Raw genomic sequence first — 27,318 nt, forward strand, 5'->3', positions numbered from 1 at the left:
TAAAAATGAACGTGTGAAGTGGAAGTAAACCAGTTACGTTGGTGCCTTCAAACTGACTCCATCGTCGGCAACATATTGCATCGGCGAAATATTGCATATTCGGCTGTCAATCATGCGTAAGACAAAGTCGTTCATTCATTTTTGCATTTTCAAGCAGCCCTACAAACTATAATGTTTCCCCCACTAGTTCATTGTATGGATCGATTACTGAACTGTTTAATTTTTGAATTTGTAGGGGACTACGATGTCATGCTGCGGTTCGCTTTTGCCCTTTCGATGGCTACATCGGCGGGTACCGATGGGTTTGTCCTCATCTGGACACTAGACTACACAACCCCTACGCCCTACTACACCACCTCGTATGCTGCTCCCTCTTACAGCACCAAGGCTCTCGAATATTATACCACATATGCAGCTCCCAGCTACTACACCGAGTCTCCCAACTACTTAGTCTACTACACGACCAGAACGCCCAAATACTACACGACCATATACTCCGCTCCAACATACTACACTCAAGCCATTAAATACTATGCTGCTCAAAGGTATTGTACACCATTTCTTCGGCAGAGCAAATACTACCTCATTATAACAGTGTACGCTCTTTACCTGACCTCAGGTTAAACCATCAAATCTATGACCGCCGAGTGCTGACGTGTACTTCTTTATTTTAACATTTTTACCTTAAGCTCCACCGAATTCCTTATGGAACTGCTTGATTTTGAAAACTTGCTACTACGTTATGTTATTGTACTAGCGTTTTCGAGGATATTAGATTACTGATTTACTGAATTTTAGAATTTAGAAATATGTTATATTAATTCCTGTCATTGGAGCAGCCATAGGTATTTAAACTATTGATCCAGCAGCCGAAACTGGCGCTTTTCTATTTTTATTTATAAAATTTACGACCAGCTGTTGCCGTTAAAGGGTACGGACGCTGACTGGTAGTTGTTATACAAGTTTTCACAAATATGTTGTTTGTGTAAAAAAATCTTTGTGAAAAACTGGCTTGCAATGAAGTTGAGTTATGGTTCCAAAGCTGCATTATGGGGATAGAAAGTCTCACTATAGAATTAGACAATCCTGTTGGAATTTATTTTCCTGGAGAGGAAGTGTCTGGAGTAGTTCACATCTCAAATGTCAGCAGTAAAATACTGAAAGGTTTTTATTGATGTCTTTTAAAATTTCACTCATTGTTACACTTTTAACTTTGGTAGGAATATACCTGGAATGTCAAGGCTATGCAAAATTTTGTTTCAATGAATTGAGTAGTGAGACTTACTATTCAGCTGAAGAAACTTATCTAGACCTGAAAATTCCTGTAATTACCAATGAAGGTATCAATTTATATATTTAGTGACAAGCAATGTTCAATATTTTTATTATCTTAGACACATTAATTGTTTTACTTGCAGGCAGAGAAACATTTGAACTTGTCAGTGGAGTTCACCAATTTCCATTTGCGTTTGCACTTCCAAAAAAAATTCCCTCTTCATTTCAAACTGAGATGTTGGAAAAATTTGGCTATGACCATGTCAAATACTCAATCAAAGTAGTTTTGAAGAGATCTTCACGTCAAGCAAATGGAGAAACCTGCTACATTCCATTCACTGTTAGTTTACTTTTCAAAAATTATTTTGGAATGTCTCGAAAATACCATAAAAAATAATATTTTTCTTTAGGGAGTTTTGAAGCCGTCATGGAAACCAAATTACGAATATGTGCTCGCTTTTACAGTCAAAACCATTGTTGACTTAAATACAATCCCAAAAGCAGCAGTAAAATTATTTCTACATGATATGTGTTACGAAATCACCTGACTCGATCAAAGGGAACGAACGTTTTCGTTAAATTAAATCGACAATCGGCCGTGTTCGACTTTAACTAGGTTTGTATTTCAGAGCAAACACGAAAAACGCCCGAACTCGAGTTACGCCTGGACCGAACTGCCCGTCCCTCACGCAGGAGGTTGGGGCGACGTTGTCAGACCGCGACGAAAAGTACAACAGCGCCACATTTACAACATTCGGCCCTTCCTGACAGAAAGATCTAGGATCTTAATTAAGGACGGCCCGACACATACAATTCGAAATAGTCAGACGGACAGATAAGACGGACAACAAAATGAATAAACAAAATTTTGAAATGAAGCATGTTATCGACCATTAGATTAAGACGGACGACCAGAAGTAAACGGCACGACAGTTGAAATTAACCTAAAAAGTCTGGAGAAGATGGACGGTTTACTGTACGCGTCAGAACAGCCACTTGACTCGTCAATGCCTCCATGGCCTGGAATAACGAGTCAGTAGATCGGGTCTTTTCGGGCGTCTTTTCGTAGATTTTCTCGGTCTCTTTTGAAGCACTTGAGCCGACCGGCGAATCACTAATGCTCTCTAGACGGCGAATCTCGATAAGAAAAGCGTTGACCGAAATGGGGGGGTTTCCCATCATAACCGACTGTATCCCGGGGTGAAGAAGTCCTCGAATAAGGAAAGGAATCAGTTCCGCATCCGTGAGAGGAACAGCCCGACGACGACATAACTTAGCTTTGTCCAGCACATAGGTGGATCCCGACTCGTCAGGCAGCTGCTTTCGTCCTTCCACTATGGCTTGCCATTGACTCTCGGTCAGTTGTAATTCGAAGGCTCCACGTATCCCGTTAATCCAGTCGTTCCATTGAATCAAATTCACTCCTATTTCTTCCTGCCACGTGAGCGCTTTGCCGAACAGTGAACTAATGGCGGCTCTCCTTTTGTCTCCGTCAACCCAGTTTTCTGCGAGAGCCTTTCTATTTACCATTTGCAGCCAATCTTGAATACTTTCACCCGTAGATCCAGAGTATTTTACATCTACATCTAAAACTGCTCGAACCACTACGGTTGGCACCGGCGGAACGACGGGTGGGCCAGGAGCGGGAACAGCTAGGAGCCGATTAGTCAGGGCCGTCAGTAAATTCTGATGTTGCTGCATCTGTTGTTGTTGTAGTTGTTGGTTGGCTGCCAGTGCGGCCAATGCAGCGTTTAGTGCGTTCGGATCCATTGCGGCAGGTAAAATTTCTACCTCCTCTTTAGCGTCTTGAAAATGTTCCACACCCCTGTTGGTACAACGTTCTGGGAAGCACAAGCAGTTTTCGTCGCACTGCTGCCCTTCTCTGACACACACACACCTCGCACACCGTCCTACCTCACAACGACATTGACGCATCTAACAAATCTCGACGATTGATCTAATTTCCTTCCGGACAACCAGTAGGGATGTCAGCTGTAGCGACGCAGAACGTCAGCCACTGCAACACCAGCCACCGTTATATAACAACAAAATGCCCTTCCGCACAACTAAAATGTTGCGTTTGCCAAAATCGGATAGCGTGAACGAACGTCTTTTTACCAGAATAAATCAACACAATCGGACCGTTTTCGACTTTTAAACCACGTTTGTATTGGGAACAAATCTCCAACGCTCGTCACACGAGCTTCGCCTGAGCCGAACAAATCTCCAACGCTCGTCACACGAGCTTCGCCTGAACCGAACAAATCTCCAACGCTCGTCACACGAGCTTCGCCTGAACCAAACAAATCTCCAACGCTCGTCACACGAGCTTTGCCTGAACCGAACAAATCTCCAACGCTCGTCACACGAGCTTCGCCTGAGCCTGACTGCCCTTCCGCACAACTAACGGGAATGTCAGCGGTAGCGACGCATGAACGTCAGCCACTGCAACACTAGCCGTTGTTAGTTTACAAAAATGCCCTTCTTCACAACCAGCAGGGATGTCAGCGGTAGCGACGCATAAACGTCAGTCACTGCAACACCAGCCGCTGTTGTTTCACACACAAAGAAAAGTGCAACGAGAAATGTCTATTCACCGATCCGCCATGTTAGTTTGGCGCCAAGGATGGGAAGAATCCGCCACGAAATCAAGCAAATCGGGATGAAATTCGCTCCCAAGCACCCAAATGCCACGTTCAGCGACAAGATTTTCCTCTGGAAAATGTCGATGGATGTTGAAATCCGCCTCTGCAAGTTGGATGTTTCTGATAAAGTCGGATGATCAGTTTTCGCAAGGGGTCACCACGCCGTCGCCGCCACGGGAAGCGAGCACTCGATCACTTCTTTCACTAAAAAGGCGTCCTCTCGCGAGTTCTCTACCGGTACCAGTAGCCAATTTTCAGAACTATCTGGGGACCGAAATCTCGCCGCTGCCACCAAATGTTACGAAATCACCTGACTCGATCAAAGGGAACGAACGTTTTCGTTAAATTAAATCGACAATCGGCCGTGTTCGACTCTAACTAGGTTTGTATTTCAGAGCAAACACGAAAAACGCCCGAACTCGAGCTACGCCTGGACCGAACTGCCCGTCCCTCACGCAGGAGGTCGGGGCGACGTTGTCAGACCGCGACGAAAAGTACAACAGCGCCACATTTACAACATTCGGCCCTTCCTGACAGAAAGATCTAGGATCTTAATTAAGGACGGCCCGACACATACAATTCGAAATAGTCAGACGGACAGATAAGACGGACAACAAAATGAATAAACAAAATTTTGAAATGAAGCATGTTATCGACCATTAGATTAAGACGGACGACCAGAAGTAAACGGCACGACAGTTGAAATTAACCTAAAAAGTCTGGAGAAGATGGACGGTTTACTGTACGCGTCAGAACAGCCACTTGACTCGTCAATGCCTCCATGGCCTGGAATAACGAGTCAGTAGATCGGGTCTTTTCGGGCGTCTTTTCGTAGATTTTCTCGGTCTCTTTTGAAGCACTTGAGCCGACCGGCGAATCACTAATGCTCTCTAGACGGCGAATCTCGATAAGAAAAGCGTTGACCGAAATGGGGGGTTTCCCATCATAACCGACTGTATCCCGGGGTGAAGAAGTCCTCGAATAAGGAAAGGAATCAGTTCCGCATCCGTGAGAGGAACAGCCCGACGACGACATAACTTAACTTTGTCCAGCACATAGGTGGATCCCGACTCGTCAGGCAGCTGCTTTCGTCCTTCCACCATGGCTTGCCATTGACTCTCGGTCAGTTGTAATTCGAAGGCTCCACGTATCCCGTTAATCCAGTCGTTCCATTGAATCAAATTCACTCCTATTTCTTCCTGCCACGTGAGCGCTTTGCCGAACAGTGAACTAATGGCGGCTCTCCTTTTGTCTCCGTCAACCCAGTTTTCTGCGAGAGCCTTTCTATTTACCATTTGCAGCCAATCTTGAATACTTTCACCCGTAGATCCAGAGTATTTTACATCTACATCTAAAACTGCTCGAACCACTACGGTTGGCACCGGCGGAACGACGGGTGGGCCAGGAGCGGGAACAGCTAGGAGCCGATTAGTCAGGGCCGTCAGTAAATTCTGATGTTGCTGCATCTGTTGTTGTTGTAGTTGTTGGTTGGCTGCCAGTGCGGCCAATGCAGCGTTTAGTGCGTTCGGATCCATTGCGGCAGGTAAAATTTCTACCTCCTCTTTAGCGTCTTGAAAATGTTCCACACCCCTGTTGGTACAACGTTCTGGGAAGCACAAGCAGTTTTCGTCGCACTGCTGCCCTTCTCTGACACACACACACCTCGCACACCGTCCTACCTCACAACGACATTGACGCATCTAACAAATCTCGACGATTGATCTAATTTCCTTCCGTACAACCAGTAGGGATGTCAGCTGTAGCGACGCAGAACGTCAGCCACTGCAACACCAGCCACCGTTATATAACAACAAAATGCCCTTCCGCACAACTAAAATGTTGCGTTTGCCAAAATCGGATAGCGTGAACGAACGTCTTTTTACCAGAATAAATCAACACAATCGGACCGTTTTCGACTTTTAAACCACGTTTGTATTGGGAACAAATCTCCAACGCTCGTCACACGAGCTTCGCCTGAGCCGAACAAATCTCCAACGCTCGTCACACGAGCTTCGCCTGAACCGAACAAATCTCCAACGCTCGTCACACGAGCTTCGCCTGAACCAAACAAATCTCCAACGCTCGTCACACGAGCTTTGCCTGAACCGAACAAATCTCCAACGCTCGTCACACGAGCTTCGCCTGAGCCTGACTGCCCTTCCGCACAACTAACGGGAATGTCAGCGGTAGCGACGCATGAACGTCAGCCACTGCAACACTAGCCGTTGTTAGTTTACAAAAATGCCCTTCTTCACAACCAGCAGGGATGTCAGCGGTAGCGACGCATAAACGTCAGCCACTGCAACACCAGCCGCTGTTGTTTCACACACAAAGAAAAGTGCAACGAGAAATGTCTATTCACCGATCCGCCATGTTAGTTTGGCGCCAAGGATGGGAAGAATCCGCCACGAAATCAAGCAAATCGGGATGAAATTCGCTCCCAAGCACCCAAATGCCACGTTCAGCGACAAGATTTTCCTCTGGAAAATGTTGATGGATGTTGAAATCCGCCTCTGCAAGTTGGATGTTTCTGATAAAGTCGGATGATCAGTTTTCGCAAGGGGTCCCCACGCCGTCGCCGCCACGGGAAGCGAGCACTCGATCACTTCTTTCACTAAAAAGGCGTCCTCTCGCGAGTTCTCTACCGGTACCAGTAGCCAGTTTTCAGAACTATCTGGGGACCGAAATCTCGCCGCTGCCACCAAATGTTACGAAATCACCTGACTCGATCAAAGGGAACGAACGTTTTCGTTAAATTAAATCGACAATCGGCCGTGTTCGACTTTAACTAGGTTTGTATTTCAGAGCAAACACGAAAAACGCCCGAACTCGAGCTACGCCTGGACCGAACTGCCCGTCCCTCACGCAGGAGGTCGGGGCGACGTTGTCAGACCGCGACGAAAAGTACAACAGCGCCACATTTACATCATATTTTTCAAAATCACCATCTTTTAAATTTTATTGATAGCTACCAACACAATCAATAAAAACCAAGTCCGTTTTTCGTTGGTTTTGCTGCCGATCTGGACTTATTACGGTAACACTGTATCTAGACCGTACAGGCTATATCGCAGGTGAAACCATTTTCTTGCATGCAGATGTAGACAACCAAAGCATGACAACATTGCTTGGTGCAACGGTTTTTCTCATTGAGGTAGTTTTTGTTTATTTAAAAACCTTTGGTGTCCTGAAGAGCGTTGATTTTCATACCCACAACAAATCCAAAACCTACGAACGCGTTTTGTGTGAACAGACAACAGAAACGGCGCGGAAGAGTGTTCCAAGAAGCACCTCAAGTGTTCCCAATCGTCGTCCCTACAATGACACCATCCTATTTGCATTTTTGTGATGTTATTGACGTCTCCTACAAAATTGAGGTAAAATGGGTCTGAGAACGTTGTAATCTCGTGTTGAGTATTCATGGACGGGGGCGACGGGCAAGTGGTCACCTTTGGGCTAGAATCCAGCATCATCAGCGGTCCAGGTTAAAGTGAATTTCTGACCTTCAGGGGAAACCCAGTAAGAGGATCCCTTGTTGGTGTTTCCCATAACGTCCTCGTAGGTAGCCTTGCCGTAAGAATCGTAGGCGACTCCTTGCATCTTCTTTTGGGCCTGGGACTCTTCACGAGTGGTGTAGTCAGACTGGGCGTAGCTATGAATTGAAAGAATTAAGTTTATTAATAAGTGTACTTTTAATCCCCATCTTAATAAGATAAGAAATGAAATTGACTTACCTCCATTGGCTGCTGCCATCGAGGTTGCGTTCATCAGATTGGCTGGTGACGGTGATGTCGGCATATTTGTTATCCTTGTAGGCTGGTGCGGAGTAGGCTGGTGCGGGGTAGGCTGGTGCGGGGTAGGCTGGTGCGGGTTAGCTAGGAGTAGGGTACTTTGGTGCTGGGTAGCTGGGGGCTTTGTATTCCGGCTTGTAGCTAGTATTAGTAAAGCTATAGCGAAGTATCGTACAGGTTTACACATAAAAACTTAATGGAACTGATTAGATTTTTCCTAAATATGAGAGAACTAATCGAATACAATCTTTACAAGTGAAGGCGGTCATCCTTTTTAGACACCACCTTTCTTTATCGCTCCATGTGATTGTTTTTTCCTTCACCCTATCGCCACTGGTGCTTGTTTCTTTTTACATTTGGTGACCCAACCGATGGGTCATCATCCCCTACACCACCCAGCTACAGGTGGTGTAGCTGGGTGCAGCATAATATTTAGGAGCCTCGGTGTAGTAGCTTGGTGTAGCGTAAGTCGTTGTGTAGTACTCCGTTGCCTTTGTTGTGTAGTATTTGGGTGACTCGGTGTAGTAACTTGGAGGAGCGTATGTCGTAGTGTAATAAACTGGGGCCTCTGCGTAGTAACTTGGAGCCGAGTAGTACTTTGGGGCTTCAGTGTAGTACGTCGGAGCAGCATACGTAGTTGTGTAGTATTCCGGCGCTTTGGTCGTGTAGTAATTGGTAGGCTCGGTGTAGTAGCTCGGGGCAGCATTTGTTGTCGTGTAATACTCGGCCTTCTTCGTTGTGATCCTACATAAGATTGTCGTTGCTTTTCAACGAGAAACTGATTGAATGACAAGGGACATTACTTAATGCTTATACGGGTAAATACAAATCTTAATATTGAAATCTAATTGTAAATTGAACTCGGCGATTAATATTTGCGCTCTCACCTCGTATAACTCTTAGCCTATGCATTCACTTATTAGTGCTAACATCGGCCGCAAGGCGATATGGAGGATTCTTGCATGTCGTTAACGGTCTTTATGCGTGATGCCACACCCTAATTCGTGAGTGCTTGAAAGTAATACGAAATTTTGAACATTTAATTAAGTTATTTGTTTTATAGTCAAGTCAAATGATATTCATCATTGTTTTCCCAATAATGTTCATTTAAGACATTGTGTAATATTTTCTCAGAATTTAAATGGGAGTTAGTTTTATGTCGGAAATTGCCCGATTGTGTTATCAACGTAGTTTGGTGCCTAAATTCACGGTATATAAGAGTTGAGTGCATTTCTATGTGTAGCGGCACTTAAAATGACTGGGCGACGGGCTCTCCCACTGTTATAGGCCTAATAACGACGGGACTGCTATAGTAACCAAGAGTCTGTAAGCAATTACAACTCGAAAGGTGAAGCGTTGGAATGGGATTGGCCCCCCATTGCAATGCAAGACTGAATAGAGAGGTAAGAGCCCTCAGCTGATGTCACGATGTGGATCATATAGTACAGCAATATGATCTCCGTCCGGGCAGGTCTGGAGGTTACTAAAATAGCAAGTCAATCAAGTGCTTAGCGCAACCCTTTTTTTTTTTTTTTTTTTTTCAACAACTATTTAAGCATTTCCCTAAAATAGAAATTACAGGATGAAACTAGGAAATTAGCTTAATGATGGAAATGCATACTGAAAAGAATTTCGCTACACTATGCTATTCAATGAAATAGGGTAAACAGCAGAAGTAAGATTTAAAGATGCCCAATAAATTCTCTATGCCAATGGGCTAACGTAATGAATGAAGTCAATATTCTGTACTGCGTATCAGAAGATATAATATCATAAACAGATTCACAAATATTTGATATAACTCTAAAATTTTAAACTGTAAATTAATGTTCAGAATTACAAAGCTGTTCAAAGCAAAATTGAAATTGCCTTCACCCACCTTATTTGATAAAGAATAGAAAAAATAATGGATTAGGTAACGATATACATTTGTATTCAACATTTCATTGAGAAACAACAATGTTATGGAACGACTGGTGAATGCATAAATATATATCAAGGAAATACTTAATTTGGAACGAGGACTACCAATGATAAAACAAAATCTAATTGACACTTCATCGAACCAGATAGACAACACAATTTTAACGATTAATAGTACTTTGGTGGCTCAGTGTAGTAGGATGGGGTTGCATATGTTGTGTAGTAGGCTGGAGCCTCGGTGTAGTAACTGGGAGCAGCGTAAGTGGTGGTGTAGTACTCTGGCGCTTTTGTGGTGTAGTATTTGGGGGCTTCAGTTTGGTAGTAACTTGGAGCTGAGTAGTACTTGGGTGCCTCGGTGTAGTAGATGGGAGCAGAATACTTTATGGTGTAGTACTCGGGGGCCTTCGTGGTGTAGTATTGTGGAGCCTCAGTCTGGTAATACTTTGGGGGCTCAGTGTAGTAGGCTGGAGCTGCGTAAGGTGTGGTGTATTACTCAGTTTTCTTGGGGTAATACTCCGGGGCTGCAGTAGTGTAGTATTCAGTGGCTTTAGTGGTGTAGGATTGGGGAGCTTCGGAAATAACACGAATCACCTTGTGCCTTTAGAAAACTTCTTTTTTAGTGTCCCAAATGGAAATGATACATGTAGCACAAAAAAAACTAGACTAAAATGGGATTCCTCTTTTTGAGGAAACAATAAGGCAAAATTGATTGCGAAAGAATCGATTTTTGTTTTCGTGTCTTTGGCCGCCAACGTTCTACACGTTACTTTAGTAACTAACTAACTACTGGAAATTCAAGCATTGCTAATTTCTTGTTTGATTTCCACTACACGACCAAAATAATTGTTGAATATTACCCGGTGTAATTAAGTTTAGCCGCCGTTGCTAGGGCTAACAAGCCGAAGACAAGGAGGATGCAATTCTTCATTTCTTGGCCGTCTAGTCGGATCGTTAACAAGCATACGTAGATGGGAACTGTATATACGATACAACCAGACTGTTATGTGTTGTAATCAGCGGCTGCACGTTTGTTATCACCATCTGCAATCTCATCATTTTATAACGGCAAGTTTGTTTTTAACCGCGACTGTCAATAATGACAAGCTGGCTTTTCACAGCAGAATGTCTTTAAACTGAGTGGTGAAGATTAGGCGTTACAAAGTCCACGGCAAATCAATGTCCACCTTGGAGTCTTGGACAGCACCAACGTCCTCGATAAACACATATTCTATTTATCCACTCTTCCTCCTCTGTGTATTAAATTAGACTCCCCACCCTCTCATTCATATCGTGACCAAGGGTACGAATCACGTGAAAGCCCAAAGTTCTTGTAACCTGTTGCCTTATATGTTTGTGTCACATTGGTTTCATAGTCTAAACGATAACAATAACAAAACTCGCTACATTCGATTTCAGAGTATATTATTTCCCGATTAAATCTTTTATTGCATAAGCCTCAATTTCCAATGTCGCATTCGTTCAACTCAACACCGTCCAACAGTTTTGCTCCTTTTGTCAATTAAATAGCATTCATGAACGCCTTGATTCCGTTCCAGGTTTCAGTGGCCGTCGATACAATTTGTGATGCCGGCAGTTGAAATCCGTACCGTCCTTTATCGCGGAGCTCAATCGTGTACGAATGGACAACGCCTTCGTTTTCATAATAATGATCCGTAGTAGTGCCCGATGCGATGTCTGTTAAATAGGCAACGAAAATTGTTACAAATTGAACACGAGTAAAGTGGAAAAGGGAATTAGTTTCAGTGCTGCAGATGTCTGACTTACAAAGGACGGTGCCTGTGCTACCGTATTCGTAAGGGGTTCCATAAGTAGCAACGAGTGCATCAACGCCTGCTTTCATGGCATTCATCTGGAAGAAGGAATATTTAAAAATAGATTGAAATCCTTTTCAATAAATAGGTTGGATGTGTTCTGTTACACCATTTCAGGGTACTCGACCGGCAGAGCACTTGAATAAGAGTACGATGATAGCCAGAGTTGGGAGTAGGAATGCATAGAAATGGCTGCCTTGACCCTTCCACGATCAGCAGCAATTAGAGCCTTTAAAATTGAAATTTGAATAATGAACTCGTTGCTCGATCAACGGGAAGAAGAAACTGGGTATACGTACGTCCAAAGTCTGAGACTCCGGCTCGGACAAGGCTGAAACTCCATGATGGGCTATAACGACGGACAGTGTAGGAGTACACAATTAATAGTGAAATATTATAGGATAAATTCAATGACGTAGAGCTTACTCTCTGAGCAAGGTAGGTTGGAGGATCCTTCCCCACCAAAACCAGACGGGAAGTTGCGATTGAGATCAACACCGACGCAGGCAGAGCCACTGTTAATCGCACGATTTTTTCGCCCCAATCTGTCCTGTTTGTTGGCATCAGGTTAGGAAATGTTTAGCAACAGGTCAACGGTCTCTTAATTTTAAATCATTTAACCCCAAAAAGTTACTACGATAAAGCTTTCCTTACATTGCTCCAGCTGTTGGCGTAGCCGTCCGGATTAGCAACAGGCACAAACTTCCAGTCGTATTGATCAACGAGCGCAGTGATCTCGGCGTCAGTTCCAGCATATCCACTGGTGATCTACGTATACGCAAAACAATAATCCATTGATAAATACAAACGTACTGCATGTGACAATAGCTATTATATAGGCCTACCGTATCGATGATCCAGACGCAAGTAGCCGCAGTGATCCATTCCCTGGCGTGAATGATGCAATCAAACCAAGCAATCGGTTTGTTAGTAGAACGATCGCTACTGATGGTCGCCTGAACGATTTGACGGCCTTCGACACTGGTACCTGCTACCAATGTAGATACCAATGGGTTGGTGCTAGCCAAATCGGCCAAGTAAGCCATGATCTATTTAGAATCACAATTGATGCTTAACACCAAATGAATATGCATAGGAGACTTTAGAAAATACAATTCACCTCCTCGTAGGTGTGATAGTTTTCCACGTCGATGGCCTTGTTGTTACTGGCAAGTGCTCGGCGAAGAGCGATGCTCTGCTGTTCTTCTTTTCCCAATACGCCCAGGTTAGCAATATGAATTTTGTGGTTCATGCCATGTTCAAGCAAAGCTCGTGCAACACGATTGTATCTATAATTCAATGAATTTTGTTTTGCATTAAGACGCTTCAAATATTGAGAAATCTAACGCTACATACGATTCGGGACTGACGTGAATGTCGGTGAATCGATTAGCGGCGACTGAGCGTGTCCAGAAATCGATAGAGCTGCTTGATTCCAAAGCGCTTAAAAATTTCACCTGCTCCTCTGTCTGCGGGACTACTCGAATTACCATATGCCTTATTTAGAAAATATATATCGATTCGTTTCAGATCTCAATTGATTAAGGACAGGAATGGGCAAGTAAAGGTGAAGCCTATTAAATAGACATATACATACCCCGAGTAGTCGACTTTGGTGGCGATGGCAAGCGAAAACAAGGCACAGAAGATCTGAACATGAATCTTCATTTTCTCGGCGTGATGCAGCACGAATTCCAAACGACAATAACGATGGAACAAACGGACGCTGTCTGATCGTGGGAGCTGGACCCCATGCTAAATTTGAATTTGAAGGTTTATTGAGTGATTGTTCGACAACACTAGGTGATATCGTAGTTGACGGCACACTGGAAGACGTAGAGGGTGCGGTGACAGTTGGTAGCTGTGGTGGAGAATGTCGATTTTCGATAGAAGATAAGCTGACTGCTGTAAACATTGAACCCGGAGGTAATTTTACTTTCAAAGCAATCTTCCATCGCTTCAAGATTGTGAAGACCAGATGCGATACAAGCATAAGATTTCGATCTGTGGTAGACAAGTTTTCCGCTGTTGACCAGTTGCTGTAAAAACCATCTACGAATAAAGAAAATGTTGGGATGACTTGATTTTCTGAATTTCGAAGATTCAAAATGATTCTAATCCTTTTCTGTAATTCGTAATATTCGGCGATATTTGCCACTTCTGCCAATGATTCGTCGCACTGGAAATTGACAGTTTCCCTAACAGCTGCAACAGTCATATCTTTATTCTCTTGAGCAAAAGCAAGTTTTTCATCCAAAGACATTATTCCCGCTAGATGAAGATCATTTTTCATTAGCTGGTCTTTAAGGCCAACTTCAACTTGTTTCAACAATTCCATTAAGGAGTTCAGATGGGCTTGCACTTGTTTATGCTTTTTAATAGCCAATGATTTTTTTATAGGGATGTCTTTGATCAGTTTTTGAAGATCTTCATCTTCTTTCATAGTGCTACCTCTTATGGATACAAGAGAATGTTTTGGGTTGCTGAAATAGCAAGACAATTTGGCAACTGACTCGCAGGACAGGCACCAGCAATCCAACCTGTTAAAACATTTAGAGTTATTAGTTAGGATCCATCAAGTGCAAGAATAAAGCAATAGAGGCTTACAATCTTTGCAACTGTTTAGCTCTCTCAGCTTTGTTGGACATTTTGGCAATATGAAGGGCATACATGTTGGACGGAAGGTTATCCACACCATTGTTGCATGTAAATGTGTTCCGACATAGAGGACATGTTATTATAACAGTGGATGAAGACAGTGACTATAAAAACACAGAACAAAAACAAGAAAGTGTTGAAAGGTACAATATTTAGTGAAAATTAGGTAAAATTTTTACCCTAAGGCACTCCAGGCAAAATGTATGGAAACAAGGGAGAAACTTGGCGATTCGCTTATCACTATTATACTCTGAAAAACAGACTGAGCACGTACTCAGATCTTCAATCTCATCCATTTGGGCAACGGAACACGCAACGGTATCGTCACTGAAACCCATTAAATGAGATGAAAGGCTTACAGCCATCTTATAGCGTGCCTTAACCCCTGATCGCCAACCTTTCAGACAACAAGACCACGTGTGAAACTCACGACTGAAATAAACTTATCATGTCGTTCAAAGCCATGACAAGTTGACAACGTTTAATATTTTATTATTTCATTCGCATCTGTAAAAATTTATTAACGTATAAAATATTTCACAATGTTGGCAAATAATTACAAACTGCTCAAATAAGATCTTTGAAAAATGTAATTAATCAAGAAGTTTTGAAACCTAGCGTTGGTTTTATGGGAGAGTGCATTAGTCAGTCTCAGTATACATTCTGCTCGGCAGTCGACATGGTGAAGTTTAGGTTAATGTGTCAAGTATTACGTTATTGTGAAACAATTTATCTCAAAATTCTGTAAAGGCAATTGGCAAATTATCTAGCTCATAAAATCTTGCAATTTGATCTAGGAGAACGTATGCACTCCAGCAAATGCGTACGGCGGTGCAGTGGGCGTATTGTGTCGAGTGATATCCAGATGGTCGGCATTGGTTTCTAATTTGACGTACTGAAGCCGTCTGGAACAAGAGTGCTAAGAGCCAAGCCATGGGGAAGAAAATTCATTCTCTCTGTTCACATGACCAGTGTAACAGCCAAAATAACAAGGGCTTTGTTGTTGTTGCTTAGACGTTTTGATGTTCGAATTTTGATAAGGATGTAGATCCTGCCAATACGGAAGTTCAGCCAATGTTGTAGCACGACAAGTTGATGCCCTAGTTACGTCGTGCGGTTCGGGTTAGTTTCACCGAGATGAGGAAAAGGTAACGAGCAACTTTTATCATTCTCTTTTTTAAACCCTTTTTGGAGCCTCCTTCTATTTTGTTCCTCCAGCTAATATAAAAGCTGTACAAAAAACGAAAGCAAATCTCAGAGGAGCAGGCAAAATGCATGGACATAATTTAAGTTGCTTCTGTAAAATCAACAAAACAAACAAAAAATATTATAAAATTGAATTTAATTTAAAAAAACAACAACAACAAACAAACAAAAAATGAAAAAAAAACAAATTTTCGTTTTTTTTTTCAGTTTTAAGAAAAATAAACACTCAGGAAACTAATATTATCATCTCTCTCTCTCTCTCTTTTGTGCTTAAGTAGAAAGCATGTATGGCGAGCACTGCGAAAGTAACATAAAACATTTTGCGTAATCAAATTAAGTTGGGCGTCCATAGCCTAGTGGTTATGGCGTCTGTTGATCATCAATGACCCTAGATGAGGCTTAGAGGGATTGAAGCAATGTGCATGGAAACATGGAACATGGAACCTGAACTTGGGGCGCGAGTCTACGGTCGATGATCAACTTTTGCCAAATTAACAACTTTTGAGATTAAAAATTAATAAAACAAAACAAAAGGCAGTGCATAAAATTAAGCAACGTAACGTAACGTAATAATGTCATTAATAATTAAACTAATAACACGTTCTGGTAGAAGATAGCAAATGATATCTTTCCAGGTGATCTGCTATGTCAACGTTCGAATCTTGACAGATGCCAAAAAATATTTTCAGCTTAAAGTTTCGTTTTAAGTCCATTTTTAGGTTTTTTATGTACTTGGGATTGTGTAGATATGCGTTTTAGAATTTTCCTTGGTTGCATACTGAATTTAATCGAGGGTTGCAACTTGAAAGTAACATGCTATTCTCCTTCTCCATTTCAAATTTTTTACCTTAAGCTGCAGTGACTTGCGTATGTGAGATGCGTGATGTTGACAACTTGTTATTATGGTGTGCCATTGTACGAACGTTTAGTAGATATTGAATTACTGATAGTCCGAGTTCCGGCTTACTATCAGAAGGTACTAGCGCGACACACAGAAAAGGGCGCCCTTTTTTGTTTACTCCTTTTTTTCGGCTTCGCGCTACTAGTACCTTCTCGTAGTAAGGGTCTCGGGTAATTGAGGCCGAGCCCGACTGAGTACTGTTTGGATATTCAAATTTTTCTTAGGTAGGCCTATCTGTTAAATTCATTTCTGCCATTGGAGCAGCTACAGGTATGAAAACTATTGATCCGGCAGCCGAATTTGGTGCTTTTTATTTTTAATTAGAAAAATTCCTTATAAAAATCAGTCCCAATAAATTCCTCCAATAATCCAGCATCATTCTTCTGTTGTTTTTAACTATTGCCTTCTTTAACTCCTTTGTTTGTCTTCGAATGAGGTAATAATTCAGCAAACACAAGAGTGATGCTGGATATGTTTTATTTACAGTGACAACATAACATCGGTGGCATTCCCTTCGGACACCGAGTGATCCCAAGGCATCAGGTACATCCAGGATATCTGCAAGTACAATTTAAAAATTTATTCTGTTAACCCCTAACGATCAATCCAGGACTTGGTTTTCTTGTCTAGTCGTCTAAGGCGGTCTAAGGGTCTAAACGTTACAATCAGGTTGCAAAAAATATTGCAGAGATAAATTACTTGCTTTAAAAACAATATTTAGTAGCAAAGCTGGGTGCATAAAACATGCATTTTAATCTAGACAAATGAGAATACGAATTCATTACTTGGGAAACTGCTACGAATTGTGATTATTCCCCTCGCGCTATCGGGAGTGCGTGGAACATCATTCAGAGAACTACGCTAGTGCCTGATGACATCCATAGGTGATTTTCTAGAACCCTCTCAGCTATTACTTTCCAATAGATTAAAGGTAGTAATTGCAACCTTTGGCAGGGCTTGTACCATTTGCCTCGGAAGGTGTATAAATGCCTGGTAGTATTCCAATGTTTGCTATCACTTACCGAGTTGAGCTCAGCAACAGCAGAACAGCAAGAAATCAATCTTTTCTTTAGAATGAAACAGCAGACGTAATTTAACTTTCTTATTTGATGTGAATTGGAAATATACTGTAATTTTCAGTAATTGCATGTTGTTCTCTCTTACAGGTTCGCTGTAATTGTCTTGGTAGTATTGTGTTCAGTTCAACCTTAGCTTAAAGAAACTGGTGATGATAGTTTTGCTCCTCTAACGAAAACATCGGAAGAAGAAAACTCGCCTGTGTCCCGCCTTAACATTGTTGAAGACGCAACGGGTAGACAGTCTTTGCCAATGCTTCCTCAACCATGCTCAACCAAGAATTACCATAGGGTCTACTGTACGTCTAGGTGTAAAGGTGTTCCGTAGGCCTATAATAGGCCTATCGTGAAACAAACTCGATTCACCATGACACGCTTGTTTTTTACACAAGTTTTATAAAGAGAAACATGTTAAATGCGAAGGGTTAACGAGAACATTTTTGTATGAAACATATCATTTGACATTAATGTTATACTTCAAGAACGACTGTGATGAACGAATAAATATGGGAGATGAAATGTTCAGCGCTTTAAAAAAACTTGGCCTCTAATAGTATTTTGGAGCTGCTTCAGTGTAGTAGCTTGGGGCAGAGTAGTACTTTGGAGCCTCAGTGTAATAGCTGGGAGCCGCATAAGTGGTGGTGTAGTATTCGGGCGCCTTTGTAGTGTAGTATTTTGGAGCCTCTGTATAGTAGCTAGGAGTGGCATATGATGTGGTGTAGTATTCAGGTGCCTTGGTGGTGTAGTACTGTGGCTCTTCACTTTGGTAGTAGGTCGGAGCCGGATAGTACTTGCGAGCCTCAGTGTAGTAAACAGGGACAGCGTAAGTAGTGGTGTAGTATTCAGCTTTCTTGGTATAGTACTCCGGGGCTTTAGTTGTGTAGTATTCAACAGCCTTTGTGGTGTAATATTGGGGTGCCTCAGTGTAGTAAGATGGTGCAGCATATCTCCACACTCTCCTTCCTACCGTTACTGATCGATGAGTCCACTCGACTAATTCAAATTGAATTTCGTCCTCATTTTATAAGAATTTTTGTCAGCCTGATGTGCACGCCATCAATAGCCCATGGCATTGAAAATTACAAGTGCTGTGTGATGCTTACCCCTCCTTTATTGCTATTTTCGCCTACCTTATGACATCATCTTCCCGATTTCCTTCTCTTTTTGGCCGTTGTCAATTGCGATTTAAGGCCACGTATTTTCTTGTCTTAAATTTTCATTCAAAACGTTATGATGGTAAGAATAAAAGAAGGACGTGTCCTTTAATGCCATTGCAATGTCAAACTCTAACTGGAATCGTAGGATTGACAATAATTGTCATAAATAAACAATAAGGATCCTACATAAGATTGTCGTTGCTTTTTCAACGGGTAACTGATTGAATGATAGAATGACAAGGGACATTGCTTAATGCTTATACGGGTAAATACAAATCTAAATATTGAACTCTAATAGTAAATTGAACTCGGCGATTAATATTTGCGCTCTCGTTTCGTATAACTCTTAGCCAATGCATAAACCCATTAGTGTCGACATCGGCCGCAAGGTGATATGGAGGATTCTTGCATGTCATTAACGGTGTTGATGCGTGATGCCACACCCTAAATCGTGAGTGCTAGATAATAATTCGAAATTTTAAACATTTAATTAAGTTATTTGTTTTATAGTCAAGTCAAATGATATTCAACACTGTTTCCCCGATAATGTTCATTTAAGACATTACGTCATAGTTTCTCAGAATTTAAATGGGAGTTAATTTATGTCGGATATTGCCCGATTGTGTTATCAACGTAGTTTGGTGCCTAAATTCACGGTATATAAGAGTTGAGTGCATTTCTATGTGTAGCGGCACTTGAAATGACTGGGTATGGCACCCTCCCAATGTTGGGATTGCTAGTAACCAAGAGTCTGTAAGCAAATACAACTCGAAACGTCAAGCGTTGGTATGGGATTGGCCCACCATTCCAATGCAAGGCTGAATAGAGAGGTAAGAGCTATCAGCTGATGTCATGATAGATCGGATCAATAGCTGTACTATTACGATTCGGTCCATCGTGACAGGTCTGGAGGATACTAGCATGTCATTCAAGAGCTTAGCGCAACCATTTTTTTCTTTTCTTTTTTTCACAATCAAGTGAAATTGCGCAAACAATGAACTCTAGCTGCTAGTACCCAATTTTGAGCATTGACTTTCTACTTGACATTTTCAATGGAAAACTAGGAAAACCCACGATAGCGATTGCAAATGCAGCATGAGAGGATCTTCGCTACACCACACAGTGCAATAGAGGCGGGGTAAGAAACTGGAAATTCGAAAATGTTCAACTTCAAGATGCCTTTGGGCTAAAGCGATGAATCAGGGTGGCGGTAGGTATTATAAAAATGAACGTGTGAAGTGGAAGTAAACCAGTTACGTTGGTGCCTTCAAACTGACTCCATCGTCGGCAACATATTGCATCGGCGAAATATTGCATATTCGGCTGTCAATCATGCGTAAGACAAAGTCGTTCATTCATTTTTGCATTTTCCAGCAGCCCTACAAACTATAATGTTTCCCCCTCTAGTTCATTGTATGGATCGATTACTGAACTGTTTAATTTTTGAATTTGTAGGGGACTACGATGTCATGCTGCTGTTCGCTTTTGCCCTTTCGATGGCTACATCGGCGGGTACCGATGGGTTTGTCCTCATCTGGACACTAGACTACACAACCCCTACGCCCTACTACACCACCTCGTATGCTGCTCCCTCTTACAGCACCAAGGCTCTCGAATATTATACCACATATGCAGCTCCCAGCTACTACACCGAGTCTCCCAACTACTTAGTCTACTACACGACCAGAACGCCCAAATACTACACGACCATATACTCCGCTCCAACATACTACACTCAAGCCATTAAATACTATGCTGCTCAAAGGTATTGTACACCATTTCTTCGGCATCGGTAAGAGTTGTGCAATGCAGTTCTGACAGGATAAGTGTGCACACCTAAAATTAAACTGATTTCCAGAAAGTATGGGTTTCCATTTCCAAAAATTGCCAAATTTCTATTTCAGGGGGAAAATATAACTTTTTGTTCGAAACTGTGGCTATTGAAATAATGCAGGGAAACTTATGAAGACAAAACCAAAATCATGTCTTGAGTTCTTTGAGGTAAAAATTTGGTTGTGGGACAGCATGCCATTCCTGAATTGTTATTTCTACAGATTCACTTGAACTTAACACCAGAGAAGGACCTGCCTTTGATCAGAAACAGAACTGGTGATATCCATAGCAAAATAAACTGTGAACTTTTACTATTAAAAATGGAGAAGTTGTGCAATGTAGGACCACACTCAAGACACAATTAAATAGGAGTGCCTTGTAACACAACTTTATTGAAGGCAAACTTTGACAGTACAGAAATTGGTATGCATTTTGATAACAGGAAACTTTTCCTAGTTAAGGTGAAAAGACCGAATGGTATAGTGATAGTTGCCTTTCTGGCTTTACCTGATACTTTTTTTACTGTGTAAGCTGCAGATTATCTTTGTTTTGTTTGATGCCACATTCAGTATGTTGTGTGCTCATTTTTGCCTTTGAAATTATTTTAGGAAACTTATTGGTGCTGCATGCTGATGTTGTTCATGTTAACGCGATTTGGATCTTGGGGTTTGGATTAGTTAGAAATATTAGGATATTTCGAGGGCCACAGGTACGTGCCATCTTGAACTGTTATTTTTTCTCAGGCTGCAAGGTTCTTTGGTAGAGTGAGTGATTAGTCGATGTTTGTTAAAGCAAGCAGTAAGCAATAAAATTTAATTTAATTAAAAAAAAACAAGAAAAAATGAATTTGTTGGTTTTTGTTTTTGTTCTTCATTTTTAATAAAAATAAGCATTCAAGGAAACTAATATTATCATCTCTCTTTCTCTTCTTGTGCCCAAGTAGAAAACATGCATGATGAGCACTGCGGAAGTAACATAACACATTTTACAAAATCAACTTAAGTTGGGCGCTCATAGCCTAGTGGTTATGGCGTCTGTTGATCATCAATGACCCTAGATGAGGCTTAGAGGGATTGAAGCAATGTTCATGGAAACATGGAACATGGAACCCGAACTTGGGGCGCGAGTCTACGGTCGATGATCAACTTTTGCCAAATTAACGAAATTTAAGAAATAAATAACACAAAGACAGTGCATAAAATTAAGCAACGTAACATAAAAATGTCAATAATTTCAACTAATAACACGCACTGGTAGATGATAATACATGACATCTGTCTAGGCGATCTCCTATGGCGACGGTTCAAATCTTGACACATGCCACAAAATATTTTCAGCTTTAAGTTTCGTTTTAAGTAAATTTTTAGATTCTTTACATGTTTGGGATTGTGAGGATATGCTTTTAAGAATTTTCTTGGTATGCAAACTGAATTAACTTGAGAGAAACATGTTGCGCTGTACTACTAGAGAACTACACTACCTCATTATAGGGGAGACCGGGGTTAGTTGTCCCGGGGGCAAGTTGACCAAATGGCATTAATTAGTGCCCTCTTCTTTTAAAAAATCACAAAAAATTCTGTAGTGTACAGTATGACCTCAAGGTGTCTTATGTGTAATTTGATGGCCTTCCAAGCAGAACTGTGGAAGCTGCAGATGAAAACGTGTTTCCATACGTCATTTCGAAAATTGTGAATTTGCGGTTGCCTCAGGCTTTTTGACATAAATTTTTTCCTTGGAAAGTCGACGACAGTCTCATTGTAATCCTCAGGTATTCAGCTTTGTTCCCTGTATAAATTATTTTTCTATTTATATTGTAACTATTTCAAAAACCAAATTTTTTTGACACCCCTTGGCTGGGGCAAGTTGTCAAGGCGAGGTTGGGGCAAGTTGACCTTTCATTTTTTTTGCTTGCCTTACATCCCAATTTTTATATCGAATTACAGGTGAAATGAGGACATATGTAAAGAAGACTAATAGGGGTGAAATTCCTAAAGATATTTGGATGCTGGCCATCAAAGCTATAGTAGAGAACGGAATGAATATTTCCCAAGCAGCAAGAGAATATAATGTTCCCCCTAAAAGTCTTTCGAGGAATGTAAAAAAGTACTGCTCTCATCAGGATAGTCTTTCTGAAGTGCCTGAACATGATACTTTTTCCATAGGGTATGCCAAACCCAAGCAGGTAAACTATTCAGTGTGTCACTAAGACCAGTCAAAGTTACGTAAACTAAAATTTTGTTCGACACAGATTTTTACTGATGAAGAAGAAGGTGCCCTAGAAGAATATTTGAAAAAGGCTGGTGACATTTATTTTGGTCTCACACCAAATGGCGTTAAAAAACTAGCCTTTGAGTTCGGCACGCGACGTGGCATTGCTATTCCAGCTGGATGGATGAAAAATCAGCAGGCTGGTAGCGACTGGTTTACTAGTTACCTATCACGCCATCCATCACTATCACTGCGAAAGCCTGAAGCTACATCAATGGCTCGAATGTCGAGCTTCAATCCGCACAGTGTGGGTGTCTTCTTTGACAACCTTATCAAGGTTCTTTCCCAGTTCGATATTGGCCCTGGATCAATCTGGAACATGGACGAGACAGGCATAACAACAGTCCAGCGTCCAGACAAAATTGTCGCCAGGAAAGGTAGAAAACAAATTGGCGCCGTAACTAGTCAGGAGAGGGGAGAATTAGTTACTCTAGCTATGGCTGTTTCAGCCCTAGGAAACCACATTCCACCTTTTTTTATATTTCCAAGGTAGGAGCGAGTTTTGCCATGATGCGTTTTAGTTTACTCTTGATGTAATATGTATTTTTAATTTTTTTAGAAAACGTTATCACGGCACCTTTATTGCCCAGGCTCCAATCTCCATATCCATATCGTTAGACGGACAATTTACCAGTGTATCGTATTTGAAAAAAAACGAGTATTTTAAAAATACAAATACTATATTTTAAAATACTCGTCCTTCAAAATACATTTTTTCTCCCAAAACCTCAAATACCAAATAAAATAAAATACAAATACAAATACAAATACAAAATACTTTTTTCCTTTATGGAGCAGTTGGACATCCTACGTTGCGCATTCTCCGCAAATACGCAAATCAAATTTGTGTCCAATCTGTGTTACGCTGTCTACAGCGTCTTATGGGAAAACCATTCATTTCACTTTAAAAATATTGTTTTCTTCTCTATAACTATGTTTTACCTCACTGTTGTACCTAACAGTGGATTCGCTATTCATTTGGTGATAATTCACCAATTTAAGTTAAATTTTTAAGTTTTCCTAAAAACCTCCCACGCTTTCCTTCGCAAATTCTGGAGTTGTTGTACTTCGTTTGAACAGTGAATTTTCTTTTTAGGAAAACTTAAAAATTTAGCTCCATCTTTGTGATTCTTTTCACAGTTTCGTACGCAACACTTCATCTTGTTAAACTTACAAGTTTGACGTTTATAGAGTGAACAACAATACACCAGCTAGCTAAAGAATTCGGGTTCTTCTGCTAGCCGGGTCGATCACAAAAAGGACTCTTAAACAAAAATTAACTACAAATAAATTAGACCTAAAAGGAGATGGAGGGAAAAATTTGGTTATCCAAATATATAATACGTTAAAGAAACTTGTGGTTTAATGAAAACACACACGAGACAAACAGACGACGAAAAATGCAATTGAAAGTTTTGAAACTAGAAAAAGCTATTGCAAAACGTTTTGCAGGTGCAATAACGCTGCCAAAATGAAGTTACTTTCGATTCATACACTGTTGCCAATTTACAAACTTCAAATCTTTGAAAAAAAAGTATTTTGTATTTGTATTTGTATTTTATTCACTTTCAGCGTAAACGAACAATACAAATACAAATACTTTAAATAAGAAACAGCCCAAATACAAATACCGAATAAAATACGTATTTTGAGTATTTTATTTTAAAATAATTTTATTTTAATACCCAAATACGATACACTGCAATTTACCCCAAGCTCGGGACAACTAACCCCAAGCCGGGGGTAAATTGTCCGAAAAAATGGGTGTCACATTTTGTTTTATTCTGATTGAATAAACAGAGATAACTGAATTTAAATGCTTTCATTATTTAGCTAAGATCATAGGCTTCAGGACGTAATTAATAAGTTTGCTGTTCATTTCACAGGGAAGCCTACAAAAATCAGAGAACCAAAAATTGGACAACTAACCCCGGTCTCCCCTAACAGTGTACGCTCTCTACCTGACCTCAGGTTAAACCATCAAATCTATGACCGCCGAGTGCTGACGTGTACTTCTTTATTTTAACATTTTTACCTTAAGCTCCACCGAATTCCTTATGGAACTGCTTGATTTTGAAAACTTGCTACTACGTTATGTTATTGTACTAGCGTTTTCGGGGATATTAGATTACTGATTTACTGAATTTTAGAATTTAGAAATATGTTATATTAATTCCTGTCATTGGAGCAGCCATAGGTATTTAAACTATTGATCCAGCAGCCGAAACTGGCGCTTTTCTATTTTTATTTATAAAACTTACGACCAGCTGTTGCCGTTAAAGGGTACGGACGCTGACTGGTAGTTGTTATACAAGTTTTCACAAATATGTTGTTTGTGTAAAAAAATCTTTGTGAAAAACTGGCTTGCAATGAAGTTGAGTTATGGTTCCAAAGCTGCATTATGGGGATAGAAAGTCTCACTATAGAATTAGACAATCCTGTTGGAATTTATTTTCCTGGAGAGGAAGTGTCTGGAGTAGTTCACATCTCAAATGTCAGCAGTAAAATACTGAAAGGTTTTTATTGATGTCTTTTAAAATTTCACTCATTGTTACACTTTTAACTTTGGTAGGAATATACCTGGAATGTCAAGGCTATGCAAAATTTTGTTTCAATGAATTGAGTAGTGAGACTTACTATTCAGCTGAAGAAACTTATCTAGACCTGAAAATTCCTGTAATTACCAATGAAGGTATCAATTTATATATTTAGTGACAAGCAATGTTCAATATTTTTATTATCTTATACACATTAATTGTTTTACTTGCAGGCAGAGAAACATTTGAACTTGTCAGTGGAGTTCACCAATTTCCATTTGCGTTTGCACTTCCAAAAAAAATTCCCTCTTCATTTCAAACTGAGATGTTGGAAAAATTTGGCTATGGCCATGTCAAATACTCAATCAAAGTAGTTTTGAAGAGATCTTCACGTCAAGCAAATGGAGAAACCTGCTACATTCCATTCACTGTTAGTTTACTTTTCAAAAATTATTTTGGAATGTCTCGAAAATACCATAAAAAATAATATTTTTCTTTAAGGGGTTTTGAAGCCGTCATGGAAACCAAATTACGAATATGTGCTCGCTTTTACAGTCAAAACCATTGTTGACTTAAATACAATCCCAAAAGCAGCAGTAAAATTATTTCTACATGATATGTGTTACGAAATCACCTGACTCGATCAAAGGGAACGAACGTTTTCGTTAAATTAAATCGACAATCGGCCGTGTTCGACTCTAACTAGGTTTGTATTTCAGAGCAAACACGAAAAACGCCCGAACTCGAGCTACGCCTGGACCGAACTGCCCGTCCCTCACGCAGGAGGTCGGGGCGACGTTGTCAGAACAGCGACGAAAAATAAAACAGCGCCACATTTACAACATTCGGCCCTTCCTGACGTCACAGATCGCAGGATCTTAATTAAGGTCGGCGCGACTCGTCATATTTAAAAAAAAAAAAAAAAAAAAAAAAAAAAAAAAAAAAAAAAAAAAAAAAAAATTTTTTTTTAAAAATTTTTTTTTTTTTTTTTTTTTAAAGGGGGGAACAAAAAAAAAAGGGGAGAAAATTTAAATTTATCTAAAAAGTTTGGAGAAGATGGACGGTTTACTGTACGCGTCAGAACAGCCACATTCCCTAAAAAATTATTTTTTTTTTTGGCTTTTTTTTTAAATTTTTTTGTCTCTTTTAACACTTGAGCCGACGATTTCTACATGATATGTTAACATATTTTTCAAAATCACCATCTTTTAAATTTTATTGATAGCTACCAACACAATCAATAAAAACCAAGTCCGTTTTCCGTTGGTTTTGCTGCCGATCTGAACTTATTACGGTAACACTGTATCTAGATATGTCGCAGGTGAAACCATTTACTTGCATGCTGATGTAGACAACCAAAGCATGACAACATTGCTTGGTGCAACGGTTTTTCTCATTGAGGTAGTTTTTGTTTATTTAAAAACCTTTGGTGTCCTGAAGAGCGTTGATTTTCATACCCACAACAAATCCAAAACCTACGAACGCGTTTTGTGTGAACAGACAACAGAAACGGCGCGGAAGAGTGTTCCAAGAAGCACCTCAAGTGTTCCCAATCGTCGTCCCTACAATGACACCATCCTATTTGCATTTTTGCGATGTTATTGACGTCTCCTACAAAATTGAGGTAAAATGGGTCTGAGAACGTTGTAATCTCGTGTTGAGTATTCATGGACGGGGGCGACGGGCAAGTGGTCACCTTTGGGCTAGAATCCAGCATCATCAGCGGTCCAGGTTAAAGTGAATTTCTGACCTTCAGGGGAAACCCAGTAAGAGGATCCCTTGTTGGTGTTTCCCATAACGTCCTCGTAGGTAGCCTTGCCGTAAGAATCGTAGGCGACTTCTTGCATCTTCTTTTGGGCCTGGGACTCTTCACGAGTGGTGTAGTCAGACTGGGCGTAGCTGTGAATTGAAAGAATTAAATTTATTAATAAGTGTACTTTTAATCCCCATCTTAATAAGATAAGAAATGAAATTGACTTACCTCCATTGGCTGCTGCCATCGAGGTTGCGTTCATCAGATTGGCTGGTGACGGTGATGTCGGCATATTTGTTATCCTTGTAGGCTGGTGCGGAGTAGGCTGGTGCGGGGTAGGCTGGTGTGGGGGTAGGCTGGTGCGGGTTAGCTAGGAGTAGGGTACTTTGGTGCTGGGTAGCTGGGGGCTTTGTATTCCGGCTTGTAGCTAGTATTATTAAAGCTATAGCGAAGTATCGTACAG

The 27,318-nt window shown here is 40.9% G+C and overlaps 4 protein-coding genes, 4 long non-coding RNA genes and 2 pseudogenes across 11 annotated transcripts; 3 read left to right on the plus strand and 7 right to left on the minus strand.

Moving 5' to 3' along the window:
• Nucleotides 1-1,027: 1,027 nt before the first annotated feature.
• LOC123475402 lies at nt 1,028-7,327 on the plus strand (annotated as a pseudogene).
• LOC123475400 lies at nt 1,151-6,354 on the minus strand (annotated as a pseudogene).
• Nucleotides 7,270-7,715, minus strand: LOC123475425. The gene is made up of 3 exons (XR_006650462.1): nt 7,655-7,715; nt 7,370-7,572; nt 7,270-7,284 (listed from the first exon to the last, which is right to left on the minus strand). It is a non-coding gene; the product is annotated as an uncharacterized LOC123475425 (long non-coding RNA).
• Nucleotides 7,716-9,929: 2,214 nt separating this feature from the next.
• Nucleotides 9,930-10,818, minus strand: LOC123475413. Its single transcript, XR_006650438.1, has 2 exons — nt 10,492-10,818; nt 9,930-10,232 (listed from the first exon to the last, which is right to left on the minus strand). It is a non-coding gene; the product is annotated as an uncharacterized LOC123475413 (long non-coding RNA).
• Nucleotides 10,819-11,039: 221 nt separating this feature from the next.
• On the minus strand, nt 11,040-13,223 carry LOC123475395 (carboxypeptidase A1-like). Its single transcript, XM_045178027.1, has 10 exons — nt 13,064-13,223; nt 12,823-12,963; nt 12,587-12,755; nt 12,312-12,515; nt 12,121-12,234; nt 11,893-12,016; nt 11,766-11,815; nt 11,576-11,695; nt 11,420-11,504; nt 11,040-11,329 (listed from the first exon to the last, which is right to left on the minus strand). The coding sequence occupies exons 1-10, from the start codon at nt 13,132-13,134 to the stop codon at nt 11,154-11,156; spliced, it is 1,254 nt and encodes a 417-aa protein (XP_045033962.1). The 5' UTR covers nt 13,135-13,223; the 3' UTR covers nt 11,040-11,153.
• Nucleotides 13,224-14,053: 830 nt separating this feature from the next.
• Nucleotides 14,054-14,541, minus strand: LOC123475409 (E3 ubiquitin-protein ligase SH3RF1-like). Its single transcript, XM_045178043.1, has 2 exons — nt 14,304-14,541; nt 14,054-14,228 (listed from the first exon to the last, which is right to left on the minus strand). Exons 1-2 carry the CDS (start codon nt 14,487-14,489, stop codon nt 14,070-14,072), a joined length of 345 nt encoding a protein of 114 aa, XP_045033978.1. The 5' UTR covers nt 14,490-14,541; the 3' UTR covers nt 14,054-14,069.
• Nucleotides 14,542-14,831: 290 nt separating this feature from the next.
• Nucleotides 14,832-17,481, plus strand: LOC123475421. The gene is made up of 3 exons (XR_006650457.1): nt 14,832-15,272; nt 16,718-17,115; nt 17,186-17,481. It is a non-coding gene; the product is annotated as an uncharacterized LOC123475421 (long non-coding RNA).
• A 251-nt stretch (nt 17,482-17,732) lies between these two features.
• On the minus strand, nt 17,733-18,711 carry LOC123475349 (extensin-2-like). Its single transcript, XM_045177943.1, has 2 exons — nt 18,651-18,711; nt 17,733-18,300 (listed from the first exon to the last, which is right to left on the minus strand). The coding sequence occupies exons 1-2, from the start codon at nt 18,709-18,711 to the stop codon at nt 17,855-17,857; spliced, it is 507 nt and encodes a 168-aa protein (XP_045033878.1). The 3' UTR covers nt 17,733-17,854.
• On the plus strand, nt 18,382-26,362 carry LOC123466543. 3 transcript variants are annotated; one of them, XR_006650434.1, is made up of 5 exons: nt 24,614-25,081; nt 25,138-25,257; nt 25,336-25,532; nt 25,604-25,698; nt 26,328-26,362. XR_006650434.1 is itself a non-coding variant. In XM_045178040.1 (4 exons), the coding sequence occupies exons 2-4, from the start codon at nt 19,797-19,799 to the stop codon at nt 25,181-25,183; spliced, it is 360 nt and encodes a 119-aa protein (XP_045033975.1). In that variant the 5' UTR covers nt 18,382-18,915; nt 19,529-19,796; the 3' UTR covers nt 25,184-25,258. The 3 variants fall into 3 exon arrangements, 2 of the variants coding, with proteins under 2 accessions (XP_045033975.1, XP_045033977.1); XM_045178040.1 differs by lacking the exons at nt 24,614-25,081; nt 25,336-25,532; nt 25,604-25,698; nt 26,328-26,362 and adding exons at nt 18,382-18,915; nt 19,529-19,800; nt 19,920-20,229 and having other exon boundaries at nt 25,138-25,258; XM_045178042.1 differs by lacking the exons at nt 24,614-25,081; nt 25,138-25,257; nt 25,336-25,532; nt 25,604-25,698; nt 26,328-26,362 and adding exons at nt 18,382-18,915; nt 19,529-19,800; nt 19,920-20,229; nt 20,369-21,267.
• LOC123475424 lies at nt 26,301-27,144 on the minus strand. 2 transcript variants are annotated; one of them, XR_006650461.1, is made up of 3 exons: nt 27,084-27,144; nt 26,799-27,001; nt 26,301-26,713 (listed from the first exon to the last, which is right to left on the minus strand). It is a non-coding gene; the product is annotated as an uncharacterized LOC123475424 (long non-coding RNA). The 2 variants fall into 2 exon arrangements; XR_006650460.1 differs by having other exon boundaries at nt 26,301-27,001.
• Between the last annotated feature and the right edge of the window lie 174 nt (nt 27,145-27,318).

Source organism: Daphnia magna, linkage group LG8, assembly GCF_020631705.1.
Source record: "Daphnia magna isolate NIES linkage group LG8, ASM2063170v1.1, whole genome shotgun sequence".
Lineage (NCBI taxonomy): Eukaryota > Metazoa > Arthropoda > Branchiopoda > Diplostraca > Daphniidae > Daphnia > Daphnia magna.